The 16,150-nt window shown below is 41.1% G+C and overlaps 1 protein-coding gene across 1 annotated transcript; it reads right to left on the bottom strand.

Moving 5' to 3' along the window:
• Positions 1–11,865: 11,865 nt before the first annotated feature.
• LOC125362077 (calcitonin-like) lies at positions 11,866–14,871 on the bottom strand. The gene is made up of 4 exons (XM_048360731.1): positions 14,786–14,871; positions 13,886–14,029; positions 12,821–12,992; positions 11,866–11,892 (listed from the first exon to the last, which is right to left on the bottom strand). Exons 1-4 carry the CDS (start codon positions 14,869–14,871, stop codon positions 11,866–11,868), a joined length of 429 nt encoding a protein of 142 aa, XP_048216688.1.
• Between the last annotated feature and the right edge of the window lie 1,279 nt (positions 14,872–16,150).

Genomic DNA, 16,150 nt, shown 5'->3' on the forward strand with positions numbered 1-16,150 from the left:
TCATGCTACCATCCCTATAGAATATGACATAAAAAAGGGACTAGAGAGTGTATATGGAACAGTCCCCTCTAAGAGAAAGTAAAGCTAAGACCACTTTTCCAGATGAGAACTGACCTGACCATTGCCACAAAGGAGGCCAAAGTAGAGCAGGAATGGGAAGTGATGACCACTCAGGCCAATATATTATACTGCTAAGTATGTGGTAGTATAGTCTGCTTGAGAATCTGTGCTTGTTCAGCACAGGGAAGGAAGTACATCAGTGTGAAGACATACTCATACTTGCTTATCCAACCTCCTCAGCCCCACTCTCCTGAAGATTTCAGAAAGTTCACCCAAGACTGTGTGTCCTAAACCAAGATGGAGGCACCCATGACCGAGGTCTATTGCCAGAATGTCTATCCCTATTCAGTAGAGACACAGGAAGGGACAGAGGCACAGGAAGAGCCTGCTGTCAGCTGTGATTTTGGTGCTTTACTGAGTTTGTGACTCAGCAGCTACCTCAGGTCTCTTTGGTTGGCCAGAGTGTGAGAAGATGGTTTGTGGCCAGATCCCAGCTAAAATTATTATTGTTCTAGCAAGCATGCCAACATCACCCTAAAATGGGGCTTCTCATTCTGGCTACAGGGATGACTGGGGATTCTGGAGCCTCATGTTTTCTCTGTAGAGAAAGTTTGGTAACCCTTGATGTTTTATGATCTTGTCTCTTTTATAGGCCTTCGTCCAATCTATTTGCCTATTTACCCCCTTTGATCCCTCTCTTCCTCTCATCCCCAACTCAGTGTGCAATTTCCTAAGTTTTCTTCACTATACAATTTTAAACAGCATCCTTAACTTAGCAGGTTGTATAAGGGAACTCTACATTTTTTAACTGGAAAATAAAACAAGCTATCAGCATCCTGCAAGTACTCAGTGCTGTGAGACACTCCAGAGACTATAAAGAAAAAAACAACATTGAACATTATGAGAGGAGACATGGGTGTTAGCCAATTATAATTTCATATACTTAGCTACAGTGAAAATAAGCTACCGTCAAAGTCCATGAACCTTGCTACTTTTGAAGTGTGGTCTTCAAGACAGGAACAGTCAGCATTACTGAAAGTTTGTAAGAATTGCAGCATCTCTGGCACGAGCCCAGAATTTGTACTTTAACATGATGATTACCTGCTGATGTTAAATGCTGCTAGTACATAGACAACATCTTGAGATACGCAGTTACAGAGCACAAAGGAAGGGATGATTCTGCCTAACTGGGTGAAGAAATAAGTCTGTCATTGATAGCATCATAGAAGAGGTGACATACACTGGGCAAGGAAGGACAGAGAAGATTTTGCTGAGCAGGTGTGGGGAGAAGACAAGAGGATTAGTCAGAGGAAATGACACAGAAAGAAGCATGAAGTACAAAAAGTGTATGTGGGGAATGATATATAGTACTTATGTGGGGAAAATGGGTGAAAATAAAGTTGAAAATATAGGTTGTGTACATATTCTAAGATATCTTTTTTGCTATGCTAAAGACTGTAGGTAAAGTTGGGGTGGTGGTCTGTGCTTGTAATCTCAGCTATTCATGAGGGGAAGGTAGGAGAATTGTGGTCTGAGGTACTCCAGGCAAAGGCAAGAGATAAACAGATTATCTGGGAGCATGGCTCAGAACCATGAATTTAAGTTTTAGTGCCACCAAAAAATAAAATAACTTTAAAAAATAAAGAAAAGGTGTAGGCAATTGGGATTCAAGAAAGTCTTTGAATAGAAGAACAAGAACAAATCTTTCTCACTTAAATGAAGAGGGTACATTGAATTGAAGAAAGTCCATGGTGATAAGCCTGGAGGAATTTATGGACATAATCCAGGTTTAGGACTGGAACTGAGGGAATGACTGTGGGAATGTATGTTATTTCAATCTGTTTATGGTAATTTTCTGTGTAGTAACAAATAGTACTGATTTTGATACCTGAAAGTCGAAGATGCTCTAACAAATAACCTAAAATTTCATGGTGGTTGAGGAACCAGAAAAGGCAGTAGGTCGAAGAATTTTGAAGCGTGTACATGAGAGTTTAAATTATCTTAAATAGACTTTAAAGACATTGCTGATTCACTCAGAAGGAAGTGAGGGACATGTTATTGGAAACTGGAACAGGAAAATCCTGTTTAATTAATTAATTTTTTTTTTTTAGGCTCCAAGTGGTAGAGGTCCAACCTTGAATGAAAAAACTCAGGGACAGCACCTAGGTCCTGAGTTCACACCCTACAACTGACCAAAAAAACTTTTAAAAAATTATCTTTAAGTATTTATACAAAGGAGTTGCCATTAATGAAGGAGTATATAAATACAGTGCATCTTGATCAGTATCACCCCTTTCAACATTCTCACCTCCTTCGCTTACTGTTTTTAATTTTAATACAGTATATTCTTAGCTACATTTTTCCCTCCCCACTTTCCCTCCATTTGTCTAACTCTTTCCCCTTAGTCCCACCTCCTTACAAGTACCCATATCCGGGTGCTTATTTTGTTGGTTAGAATATAATTCTTTCTAATAGAAGAGTAAAAAATCCTCACTCTTAGCAATAGAATCTTAGCAATATTGTTTCCTGCAGTTTTGTGGTAAAGCAGAAATTAAAGAAAATAGATACGTAACTAAGGAAGGAAGCTATGTTGATGGTATCATTTGGTGTCTTCCTGTTTATGATGAAAATAAGAGATACACTGAGGGGAAAACTATTGACTAAAGAGGAGCCAGAACCTAATGAGTTTGAAAATTCTCAGCTTCTCCAAATGGTCAAAGATACTAAGATGAAAAGATTCTCAGGAAAGCATAATCTAGAGAGAAGGCTGAGCTTGCTATCATACATTTTGATAAAACATGAAGACAAAACATTAGAAATTCATCTCATTGATTACACTAAGATCAAAGAAATCTATACACTGTAAAAAGATCAGAATGTTCAAACACTTTCAGTAGATTCAAAGCGTACTTTAGGTTCTTTCAGTCAAACCAGAGGGTCTCTGGGAGACATAAGGGCATTGATCCTCAGGCATCTCAGCAGTAACTAAGGAGAGAAAATGTATGTATTATCTGGAATAGATTTGTAGGTGAAACTCTTGTGTAATACAACTGGTCCTAGTACAATCCACAAAAGACCATGAGTTCTTCATTTTTTTTCTTCTAATGTTTTAGCAGAAAGACTACCAGCTTAAACTAACAGGGTCAAGGAAAGTACAAAGTTAATAGGGGCTGTTGAACCCTCAAAACTCTTCTGGTTGGAAGCGGGCCGATAAAATTGCTAAGGTCCTACCTTTCTTGAAAAAGACAAGATAATTCGGAGCTGAGAGTCAGGGAGGAGAATTCTCAGGCTTCAACACCTAATTGAGAAACATTTGTCCAGCTGAAACAGAATTGCCACTCAGTAGTTACCCCTCCTTACTTTGCATATTCTGAACCAGTTAACCGGGAATACAGAACAGAAAGGGACTCCAGACTTCAAAAATATCATACAGAAAAGCCCTGTGGCAGGAAGATCACAATGAATGTAACACACTGAAAGAAGAGCAGCTGAAGCTCAGAGTGGGAAATGTGAACATAGTAAGGAATGAGGCTGGAACCTTAGTCTGAGGCCATATCATATGCAGCTTTGTGGACTATGCTAAAGATTTTGTACAAGACCTAACACATTGTTGGCTATGAGTATGGAAGCAAGAAACCACTTCTACAAACTTTCTAGTTCTACAGATGAGCCAGACTCTCCAGGAAGTCCTTAAAGTACCCCTCTTTGTGGAAACAATTAATCTTATCACTGTCCTGGCAAGTCTAAATGGGAAAGATGAGGCCAGATTTATAGTGCTTGGCCCAGGGCCCTACCAGAGACAAGAGCAAGATATTTGTTAGCTCTACCTATCACTTCAGGGCAGCAACAGTTACAGAAGAGTTTCACTGAAAACAGAGATGTCTGATGATTGAAATAATTGATGAAGCTTACCTCCCCCATCCTCAGATACATTGTGTATGGGAGGGTGGTGGGGGTTAGAGGGTTTTGCTACATAGCACAGATTGGCTTGAAACACATGAGTTTCTTGACTCAGCCTTCATAATGCTAGAATTACACACATGTACTGCCACTCCCAGCTCTGAAGCTGTATTATTATTATTATTATCAACATCATCATCATTATTATTACCAGTCCTGGGGCTTGAACACAGGGACTGAGCACTGTCCCTAGTTTCTTTTTGCTCAAGGCTAGCCCCCTACCACTATGTGGTGCTGAGGAATTGAACCCAGGGCTTCATATATGCGAGGCAAGCACTCTAGCACTAGGCCATATTCCAGCCCTGAAGCTGCATAATTGAGACAGAATAGATAAAAATGTAGGAAGAATCCAGTTAATAAGATGTCACATAGGAAATCAAGTCCAGTTAGGGACTTTATGGTGGAAATAAAATGTTATTAGCACCCAGGTGCAGTGGCTTGCATCTATCATCTTACCTACTCAGGAGGCTAAGACCAGGAGAAGTTTGGTTTGAGGCCAGCCCATGCAAAAATGTTTGCAAGACTTCCTCTCAGTGGAAGAAGCTGGGTATGGCGGCATATGCCTGTAATCTTACCTATAGAAGGAATCATAAACTAGGAGAATTGCAGTTCTGGTACGGGCCTTAGCAAAAATCAAGATCTTAACTTGAAAATAGCACAAAAAAGGGCCTGAGATATGGCCTAGCAGTAAAGCACCTCCCTAGCAAATATGAAGCCTTAAGTTCAAACTTCAGTATTGCCAAGAAAGTAAGATACTTTAAATCCCTCACAATTAATACTCAATCTTTGATTTAGAAGTCCATTGTCATTTTTGGATTCCAAGAGTAAATCCAATGAGAACCAAATGAATAAGCTCTGCTTACTATTGGGGAAGTTTTCTAAGAGCTACTGTGGTCTCAAGATAGAATGATCGGACTCTTGGAACAGGGACCTCAAAAATTCAAAAAATCAATTACAAGATGACTTAGTGCGGGTGTTCTAGAGGAGACTCAACTACGTGGGTTGGCCTACATGATCTTTAGAGTTTCTCCCCACCATAAGAATCTTAGAGGCAGAGATAATGACATGAAACAATTGCCATAGGATAAAAAGAAATGAGACATCAGAAAGGGAAGAAGGATTCTGGTAAAAGTGCTCAGTAATAAGGAAGAAGAGAATAGGAATAGAAGTATTTTATGCCATGCCATTGCATTTAATTTCATCTGGGCTTGGGAACCAGGAGAAAGAGATCTAATAATGTATCCTTTCTGTAAGCACTGTCTTCTAATGTGAACTCAGATCTAAACCTCCAGCCAATCCTAGTGGACGTGCTTTCCAGATTTGAGTCAAGCTGAAATTATCATAATTTGGAGGGATATTACTTATCTATTGCTGTGTAGAAAATTATCTCAAAATTTACAGCTCAGAACCACAGAAATTTGTTATCTCAAACAATTTCTGAGCGTGGGGAATCTGGAAGAGGCTCCATGGGAGTGGTTCTTGTGCCAGATCTCTCACAAGGATGCAGTCCTACTCTCAGCAAGGGTTGCTGTTATGTCAAGACTGAACTGGGGCTGGAGAAGCCACTTTTGAGCTCATCATACATAGTAAATTGCAGGCTTATACTCTTTGCTGGCTGTGGGCCAGAGACTTCATGGATACCTGGGTCTCTCCATATTTTTATTACTTAAGTGGGATAATGAATAACATCTGGCTTCCCACAGAGGAAATCATCCAGGAGAGAGAGAGAAATGTGAGCGAGTGAGTGAAGTAGTATCCCTAGAAGAAGCAGGACTGCTGAGGAGAATATGCAGAAATGTTCTAAATACAATAAGACAAACTGTCCAATTGAAGCTGAAACTATAAATGAAAAAACTTCAAAAAGAAGACATACAAATAGCTAATAATCTCACAAGAATATAGTCAATTAGGAATAGTCATTAAGAAAATAAAAATTTATGAGATGTTTTTGCAAAATTGTAAGACTAGATAAATATGAAGCCACTGGAGCCAGGCTCCAGTGCTTAAGCCCATATGTTCCCAGGCCAGTGCAGGCAGGAATGTCTACGACTCCATCTCCACGGAAAGAAACTCGATGTAGTGGTGCATTCCTGTCACCCCAGCTATGACAGCAAGTATAAAGGAAGATTATGGTTCAGGCATGTACCCTGGCAAAAACTAAGATCCTATCTTAACAATAACCAGAACAAAAATGGCAGGAGGCATGGCTCAGTGGGAGAGCCCTACATGCCCCTTAGTTCAAGCCTACAGAAACAAACAGAAAAGTATGACTGAAACTAAAAGGACTGAAAACATCAAGCTTTGGGAGGATAAGTAGGGCAAATTAAATGATCATGCATTTCTAGTGGGATTGTAAAATGAGAAGTGAGGCTGACATCAGGCAAAAGTGAGACTCTATCCCACCAAATAACTAAAACAAAAACAAAAATAAGAAATAAGATACACTGTTATTCCCAAGCAGTGCAATTATTTATGTGGGAAACCTAGTGTTAGTCAAAATACAAATACAAATTTCCTTTTTTTTAAATGACAACCTTCATTCGGAGCTAGTCCATGTGTAAAGATTGTCAAAAAGCATTCAGAGAAAGAGGAATATGAGGTGGCTTGCCCTAATAGCCAATACATCTTTAACTATTCTTTTAATACATCTGGAATTCTTTTGTTGTAAAAGTTCTTTTCTGTGTGTGGAAAAACCATTGCTGGACCTTTAAAAAATGTACACTGATAGTCTTGGTCTTTTAATTTTTAGCTCTAACAAATTTATAGTTATTTTCTATAAAGAATTTAGTACTGTGTTTTCACATTGAGAACTTATATATTTTAGGCATATTTTCTCTTATGATATGTTTTCCTGGCTAGTTTAAGTGTTATGCATTATTACTATTTTTATTTGGCAGTACTGGGGACTAAACTCAGGACCTCACACTTGCAAGGCAAGCGCTCTACCATTTGAGCCATACCTCTATCCCCTTTATGTTTTGGTTATTTTCATAGTAGGGTCTTGCTTTGTGCCTGGGCTGTCCTGGACTGTGATATTCCTACTTGTGCTTTTCATGTTACTGGGAACAATACTATGCCCAGCCTAGTCATTCATTCAGCTAGAGTCTCAAAAACTTTCATATTGTAGAACCCTGATCTTCTGATCACCTCCTAAGTAGCTAGGATTATAGGCTTGAACCACTACTCTTGAGTATTATTTTTAAGTGATTGCTTTAACTTTAAAAAGGTTATTACCCATGTTTATTTATTTCTATTAATGATGAACAGAATGAGTATCTATATATACCAACCACCTAGTACAGAAAAAATTTTGGGGAAAAATTCTTGAGAGTTTCTTCCAGTCCTCTTGGAGTTATGCTTCAAAACTCAAACCAAATGGTATTATTTGGTATATATTCTATCTAAGTAGCTTTAATTTTGTACTCAGTTATGTAAAATTTATTGAAGTTGATTCATCTTTGTATTCAGTGATATGTAGTGTATTACATATACCCATTGTATGCATAAATCACAATTAATTTATGTAACATTTGTATTATTGAATTTCAGAAGCATAAAGCTAGAATAGACACAAAAGACAACAAATTTTAAGATGATTTGTAAGAAGACTAAATGAAAATGGTTATCAAAATGATTAGATTTTTTTAAAAAGCAGATTTGATCAAATTAGCCATTCAGCAAATTGACCTAGAGCCCAAAATCTGAATGAAAGGAAAAATAAGCTGTCATTTAAAAAAATTCCATTCTCTAATGCCTTTTGTATTAGTTGGTGAAGGCTGACATAACTGAGTATCACAGATCTAGTGACTTACACATTTAGTTTCTCACAGATTCAGAGGTTGAAAGTCCGAAACCAAGATGTGTCCAGGTTGATGCCTAGTGAGACCTCTCTCTTCTAGCTTGCAGATGGTGACTTTCTTGCTGTGTCCTCACCTAGCCTTTTCTCTACGTGATCAGGGAGAGTGATAGAGAGCTTCTCTTCCTTACAAGGATACCAGTCCCATCAGATTTGAGTCCTACCCTTATCACCTCATTTAACCCCAGTTACCTTCCAAAAGGCGCTTTCTCCAAATACACTCCCTTTGGGGTGTTAGGGCTTCAACACGTGAATGTGAAAGGGACACAATTCAGTCTAGAACTCTCCTATATTTTATGCATTAGTACCACTCAAGTAAACTATTAAGTGATCAGGATTATAAACTTTTCAAAAGTAACTTAAACATTGCTGCAATAACACTTCTTAAAAGCAATCTCAATGCCATAAGCTTATAAAAATATTTATTTTTCTTGCTTATGGATTTGTAGGTAGTTTGGTTAAGACTGATTTCACCTGGTGTAGGCTGGGCACAGAGACACACAGTAGGTCAGGTTTACATCCAAAACATCTGTTTGGAGCCCAGAGTAATACAACAAAGTACACGGAGGGCATGTTCTTTGCAAACACAAAACCTCTGCTAGCATTATTACTACCAATGTCGTGTGGTCAAGGAGCAGAGAACTCACCATCATCCACCACAGGCTGGCAAGGATGAAAGTGCATAATAATATTCTAGGATAATGAAGAATTGAAAACAATATAGAGGGAGCCATTGCATATACACTAGAATAGTATGTGGAATGAGTATAAATTGATATTTTGTTAAAAGACCTTTGTTTTCCAGCACATTTTCTCTTGAGGGGAGTGAAGAGGAAAGAGTAATGCTGCAGCCACACCAAAATTCTGCATGTTGTGCGTTGACCACTTTACTTTCTCTCTGCATCTCTTCTTAAATTTCTGAGTACGTAAACCCAACTAGGGTTCAAGTTAATTATTCTTTCATTCTATGACATCAGAGTTGGCTGAAGAGTGTCTACAGGGTCCTAATGTGAGTTTGATATTTTATTAGTTCTGCTCTCTGAAGCTGCTCTATACCTAAGACTAAAATAGTCTTCTCACTATTTTCTTTCCTTATTTGAACTTACTTAACTAATCATAGGAATTATACCTATAAATTTCCTTGACTTTCAGCTGGTTAGAATTATTCAAGTGGGGAAGGGTGAAGCCAAACACATGTTCAAAATGAAGAAATAGTCTGTATGAAGGGCTCAGAGCAGGAAACAGAATTAATGATAAATTGATTGCCATTGAAGTCTCCAAACAGTTGAGGTATTCACTTATTCAAGATTAAGCTCCTTGAACAATTTAGACTGAGGAAAATCAGCCCCAGAAGGAACCTGGGAGTTGACCACAAACATAAAGGGGAAGATTTAACTACATCCATCCATTTATTCAATCAATATTTATTGGTTATTGTCTTGTACCAGGCATATTGTTTTCTGTCCTTCAGGTATAGAAATGAGCAAAATGGCTGGATCTCTGTCCATGTAAAACTTATATTCATCATAGAGGGCACAGACAATAAACAAAATGAACAAAAATTATGGTATGGTGAAAGTTAACAAGTGCTAGGGAGAAAAACAGTAATGCAAAAAAGATTAGGCATACCACAGGTGTGTGCAATTTTAGAAAGTGTGGCCAGGGTAGGTGGCATCTGAGTACAGATCAGGAGGAAAAGTCTACCCGGCAAGATTATACTGTGCAGGATAGGACAAGGTGCAAGGATTTGTGGTGGCAGAGTGCCAAGGGTCAGGGGTTAGAAAATAGTAAGAAAGCAGGTGTGTAGGAAATGAAGCCAGGCAGGCAATGGGGATGGGAAAGAGAGAATAGAAAAGAAAGATCAAATTGGACCTTTAAGTCATTGGAATACCTCAGCATCTACTTAGTGTGTTAGGAGTTCCTGGAGTTTTTTTTTTTTTTTTAAATAAAAGACATGGTCTAATCTGCCTTTTACAATGACAGCTGGACTACTGTGTTAAGGACAGATTGGAGTAGGGAAAGGGATGCAATTATATGTGATCTGAGAAAATCATTAGAGTCAGTAGCAGAAGAGGCTGCCTTTTCTAAGTAAGTAACTCTAATTAATTGAATATCTACTCGTGCAACTGGCTGCCCAGTTGCCTTGGTATTGCACTCAGAAACTTGCCACTGGTGGTCCCAGCAGATGCTAGGGATGTTGACAGAGGGACAGTCTTACATTAAATAAAACACCAGACCCTATGACATCCCATCTTTCTTTGCATAGTGAGAATCTATAATTCTACAACATCTATCTTCTCAATCTCCCCCCATTACAATATAGGTTCCATAAAGGAAGAGAGTTTTATATGGTCTGTTCTTTGCTCACTTCTCAGTGTCTAGAATAGTGACACCATACAGTAGGCAGTCAGTATTGTTAAATGCACAAATATCTTTGTTAAATGCATTGCAAACTCTTTAAGCAAGACACTTCTCTGCACTTCACAGGTTAGAAAGTTGGACTGGATGACATTGATGGTTGGTCAGACTGATCCATATTTCAAACTGTGAGCCATCATTCCTAACGAGCTTTTTAGGCTAATGAGTACACAAAGGGGCTCTAAGAGGGAGAAAGGCAGAAACAGGTAAGGGAAGACATAAAAGATGAAGTACATGGGTAACCTTTTGGGTTGAGCACCCTCTGAAAATAAATGTGCATTGTCTTCTTTGACATGTACATTAGAGGACATTTCACTAGAAGACATGGAGAATCCATCCCAAGCATGTTGTTTTTTTGATTCTAGTGAGTCATCCCAGTCAGCAAAGCACACAAAGGCCCTGGAAGCTCCCCTGGGGGCAAACAGGATAAATAGCAGCAGGGACTACATTTAAGAGTATTGAAAATACATTTTTAATTTTTATTAATTTCACAACTGACAAGACTGTCATTTCCTTAAGCCAATACTTCTGTTAAGTCACAGCCTTATCCTGTGTCCCCAGATGCCCAGGAGGCAGTGATTTCATGTCCCCTTGAGGTTTGGCAGTGCTGCCAACATCAACAGGATGGTTGATAGGGACCAGATATGCTACCAGATAAGCCTAGGAGACATGCTGTCATGTTTGTTGGATACAGAATCAAATATGAAAATGATGCACAAGAGGTAACTGCAACGAGCATATTCTGCGCTTAGCTTCATTTCCTTCCAAATGAAGGAGATAATTTTCAACAGCAAGAAGGATGCAAATATATATCTTCCACAGAGCCTTTCCTATAAATGCTTTTCATTACACATTTAAAGAAGTAGAGGTTAGCTTCCTTTTGACCTAAAAAGAAACATAGTTTAGTTATTTTAATTGCTAGGTTTTTGAATCTATTATTTCATTTACTCTTTATATTAATGATAAGAACTAGATACCATTGAAGCCCTCAGTTTTTAAAGGAAGAAACTGAAGCCTACAGAGAGTTAATGACTGGAGCACATGTAGTCTTATAGCTAGTAGAGGGCAAACATAGTCAAACACAAGAATCTACTTTTAATTCAGAAGTACAAAACATTACAGTATATACTTCTAAAGTATAATGTCATTACCTTTTAAGCCAAATTAGAATAATCATAATTAAAATGGAAAATAAGTGATGTGTACATTTTCTGGCCTGATGATCTTAGTGGCATGAGAAAAAGTGGAGAAAAAGAGAAGATAAAGGCTAGTGTTTTTCCTTCAGACACTGGCGTAGATACCTGTCTGTGTAGATATTTTCAGCTATAATGGGTCCTCAGTGGCTCAAAGCATGGACTAGATCCCTTCAACATATGGTCATCTATCTTCCCACCCAACAGTACAAGTCAGTCACCTTCTTCCTGCAGTCATTAGCTGCTCAGTCTTGAAGGTCCCTGCGACGGCGGCCAAAGGCATTGGAATCCACATTGGTGGGCACGAAGTCATCCTTCACTACTCCCCCTGATCTGCTCAGCAAGCCTGCCAATCGGTGGGTCACACAGGTGGCAGTGTTACAGGCTCTCTTCTGGGCAGTGATACTGATTATAAGAATGGAGAAAGAAGAGAAGGTCTGGTGGTGATGACTAGGGTGGAGCTCGTCCCATGAGATCTTCATGGTAATATTGCTGCTCTGAGAAGCACTAATTATTCATAAATGTTTTTCCTAATCAGTTATCAGAGAAGAAAAATCACAAGGCTATTAGGGGAAATGCTGTGGTCAGTCTGCATGAGGAACCTAAAGGGTTCTTGATGGATGAGTGGCCATGAAACACAGGGCTGTAACAGCCAACATTTTCTGCATAAATAGGTTAAAAATCAGCAAAGGCTTATGAGGTTAGGATGAATTGTGGTGCCACATCCAAACTTCTTTGCAAGGACTATGGAATCCATATCCCAGTCATAGGTACAAGTAATCCTTCTTAAGAAAATGAAAATTGATGGGTCTTACCTGAAAGAAGAGCAGAATTCCAGAGGTGCTTACCTACCTGCTCTTTAACACCTGTTCTTGTTGCTTGAGCTGTGTCACTAAGATCAGTATCATACCTGTGTCCAGCTACCCCAGGCCTAAGGCTACTTCTAAGCACAGTTCCTAACTACCATGAAGCCTGAGATGTGGGTCAGAGAAACCACCACCACAGCTCAGATCTTTTTAGAAAAATAGTTTTATTCCCCAGACAACCAGCACAATTGAGAACCAAGATTAAGACATTCTGCTCTGAAACCCTTAGGAGCCTCAGAGGAGTGCCCTTGCTCCCGGATTTCTTCCCAGATGATTCTCTCTGGACCTCTGAGTCCTTTCTTTTTGCCCATGTGAGGTTCCAGACATCCTCTGCCACAGGAAAGTCCCCAATAACAGCCCAAAGAGCAACCAGAGAAAAGCCACATGCATCAAGTTATAGGAAGGAAGCAAGAAAGGAAATTAGAAAGGAAAGGGGAAGCTTAGTTGGCATACTGGGGCATGCCAACATAAGGGTGGTAGTCTGTCTCCAAGTTGCTGGCCACATCCCTTTTCTTGCCAGGTGCTCCAACCCCAATCGCAGTTTGGGGGAATGTGTGAAATTTGTTGAGGTCTTGCGTGTACGTGCCCAGCATGCAGGTACTCAGATTCCCACAACGCTTAGATCTGGAGCTGTCCACACTGCAGGGGAAAAAACAAACAAACATGCCAGACAGTACCATGCAGTAGGGGCTGCTTCTGTATGCAGTCAGTGTAAGGGTAGACCATGCAGGAGGACTTCAAGCTAGACTCAGGGATATGGTCAGTCAGGGCAGGGTGAGAAAGGGCTGCGCTTGGGAAAGGGTGATCTTTTCTGGCATTCCACATGCTGTTCAGTCCTTCATGCTTGACAGGGTGCTTCTCAGGGTGGATGCAGGTCCCCACATGGTTCTGCCCAGGAAGTACTGGGACCAGGCCAGGGCTGATTGCTTTCCAAGCTCAGGAAACACAGGGAGGTAGGGCTGGGGAAGGGTGCTCTCCATGACCCAGTGATAGCATGCATATCTCTGTAGAGTCCCAGACCTACCTCAGTCACTCCTCTACCTGCCCACACCCCCGGCAAGGCTGCCCTTCACCTTGCAAATGTCTAACAAGGACTCCTTGTAGGTGTGAAAGAACATTATATACAGATTAATGTGGTGGAGCCAAATAAAACAGTCTCCTGTGATACACCAAAGGTCTATCTCCAGGCTTCAGTTTTACTCTTACTAGTTTTAATCCATTCTGTGCTGGGAGGTTTTCCCAGTATTGATGAGCCAGTTCCCACTGTAAGAAATTTCACACATTCTCTAACTACTTTTGGAAATAGATCTTCTAAATGTGATCCACCCAGTCCCTCTAGGTGATCTCTATCATCTATGGAACCTGAGAACAGCTGGATCCAGGTCCTCTTAAACAACATGCCGTCTGGACTTCTGACCATGTATGCTCTCCTTTATCTTTTGCCATCTGACCGTGTGTGTGTGTGTGTGTGTGTGTGTGTGTGTGTGTGTGTAGGGGGGCGAAGCTATGCTGGACCAAGTAGGGAGCCTTACCTGGAGTCCTCTGCTTCTTGTTTCTGCTCCAGCTCCAGCTCCCTGGCCTTCATCTGCACGTAGTCCTGCACTAGTTCAGCCAGCAGAAGGCGCAGGTCTCCCTCACTGAGGGTGGCCAGGTCTGGGCTGCTCTCCAAGGTAGATCTGCAGAGGGGAAGCAGACCCAAAGCGGGCTCTGAGCCACTGCCTGCTCCCTCCCCAGAATAAGCAGCCAAGCTTCTTGGTCCCTGCTTTTTTCCCAGGGGGTATAGCAGCCCCATGTCCCAGTGCGCAGGGCTTGAGGCCAGTGTCTTCACTAGATACTAGTGTCTTTACTTCATTGGCATGGTCTCCAAGCAGTGGGATACTGGAGCCAGTTCTTATAGGCTTATGAATACTGATGGTTACATTTCCAGGAATTTTGCATTTTAAGTGATAATCTCAGCCATTATTAAACATCAAATGATAAAACTTACAATTAGTATTGAATCTGGAAAGGATTAAATTTCATAAATAAAATTTGTACATAGGTGAAAGAAGGTCAGCAAATCAGTTTTAATAGCAACAAATTTATCACCAAACTACTTCACAGGTTAGGATGAGGTTTATTTCTCAAAGCATGGCTTAATTGGGTACATAGATTAGTTACCAAGATAAAAATCAATTGGAAAGCAATGAAAGAATTTTGTGAGTTAATGGTCAAGATGAAGTATATAACACAAGAGCACTGTGCATCTTAATTACTATTTATAAATTATGTGCCCCCATCTTTGTGTCAAGAAATTTATAATAAACACGTTTCCCTCAAGAGAGATCTCTTTAAAAACAAACAGTAGGAACACCACAATGAAGAGTCAGAGGATCCTATGATCCCAGTGGAGATAGGAAGGGAGCAGTGCTCATGTCTTTAGTCTGTCTCACCTGAATGGCACTGCATGGAGGCTGCCAGCCTGGTACAGGAGCAAGATGCTGAGAGCTAGGAAGAGAGAGAACTTCTGGAAGCCCATAATGCCTTCCTGCAAAGGAAGAATGATGTCATTTGCAGCAGTTTTCTGTTTGTTTCTGCCTACCTTTAGCTACTTGGTTATGTGGCTTGTGCTGGTTACTACATTTCTCTTCATCTTTGTCTCTTTATCAGCAAAGTGGGAAGTCCACTGGGCTTATAATATACACGGTTTGGCAAGCTGGAGGAGTGATTTTTGGCAGAACAGACTGGTGGGGAGTCCTCAGCCCAAAGAACTCTTCTATGTGCAGCACGTGCATATGGACCTTCTCCATCCAGTTTTGGGGATTGAATTCAGAGCCTCGGCAATGTTAAGTACTCTACCACTGGGGTGGCCTTGAACTCAGGCTCCTCCTGCCTCCACTTCTGAGTGGTTGCAATTACATGAATGCACCACTACCTTGGCTTGTAGACGCTGTCCCAACAACTACCCAGGTAAGGAAACCCAGAGCTATCTGCCTTCTTTGTGTGGGGCTTTTGCGCATATCCCAGGGCGGGGAGGGAGAGGGTAGAGTGAGGGAATTATCTGCAGCGGTTCAAAAAACCCTGAGAAATGGAGCGCAGCTGCTCCTCTCTCTGGCCATTCAGTTGTTCGCAAGAACCAAGCTCAAGGGAGTCTCAAGTTTGGACCCAAGACACTTCCCTCAGTGACTCCCAAAGCCAGGAGTGAGGCTTGCAATTTAGGACTGCCTGTCGTTCAGCAGTTAGGTTTTGCCACACCTTCTTGCTAGCCCAGGCTCTGAACCAAGTTCGCAGGGAATGCTCTCGGTACTAGACCCGACTCCTGGAATATTTTCATCTGCAGAAAGCTAACTCTTGCCTGCGGCGGCTGCATTCTGAACGCCTAGGGACTGACTATTGGCTTAAGCATGTGGCTGGAGAAAGTAAGGTTGGAGCCTCAGCCACGTGGGGAGAGCAGAGCAAGGAGTTCTCTGATAGGTACCCGTCCGATTCTAACTGGAGCAGGAGTCTGGAATGAATCGCGAACAGACTGGCCAAGAGAGGGAGACAGAAGTGGCAGGGATACAGACTAAGAGATATCCTGATGGAGTGGGGGGAGGAGAGAGAAGAGAGAGCACTCACATCTGAGCAGGATAATTTCGGGGCTCACCTGGCGAAGTGAGTCGAGGCAGCTGCGAAGGCGTCCAGCTAGAGTCTGGTTGCACTTGCGGGGGGGACTCGCTGGGCAGTGACTCGGGCCGCCCAGCGCAAACAGCTGCTCTTATTCCTGCCTCCCCGGGTCGGGAGGGGTCCTCCAGCGCGGCCGGGCAACCAATGGGCGT

The sequence above is a fragment of the Perognathus longimembris genome, chromosome 13, assembly GCF_023159225.1.
Source record: "Perognathus longimembris pacificus isolate PPM17 chromosome 13, ASM2315922v1, whole genome shotgun sequence".
NCBI classification, from domain to species: Eukaryota; Metazoa; Chordata; class Mammalia; order Rodentia; family Heteromyidae; genus Perognathus; species Perognathus longimembris.

Bases quoted from the DNA above. Each gene is read 5' to 3' on its own strand.
- LOC125362077 (XM_048360731.1), bottom strand. From the start codon at position 14,871: ATGGGCTTCCAGAAGTTCTCTCTCTTCCTAGCTCTCAGCATCTTGCTC. The intron at 14,030-14,785 runs GTGAGACAGACT...TCCCCTCTGCAG, and splicing joins CTCCATGCAGTGCCATTCAG to ATCTACCTTGGAGAGCAGCC. The intron at 11,893-12,820 runs GTTGGCATGCCC...TCTTATAATCAG, and splicing joins AGACAGACTACCACCCTTAT to TATCACTGCCCAGAAGAGAG.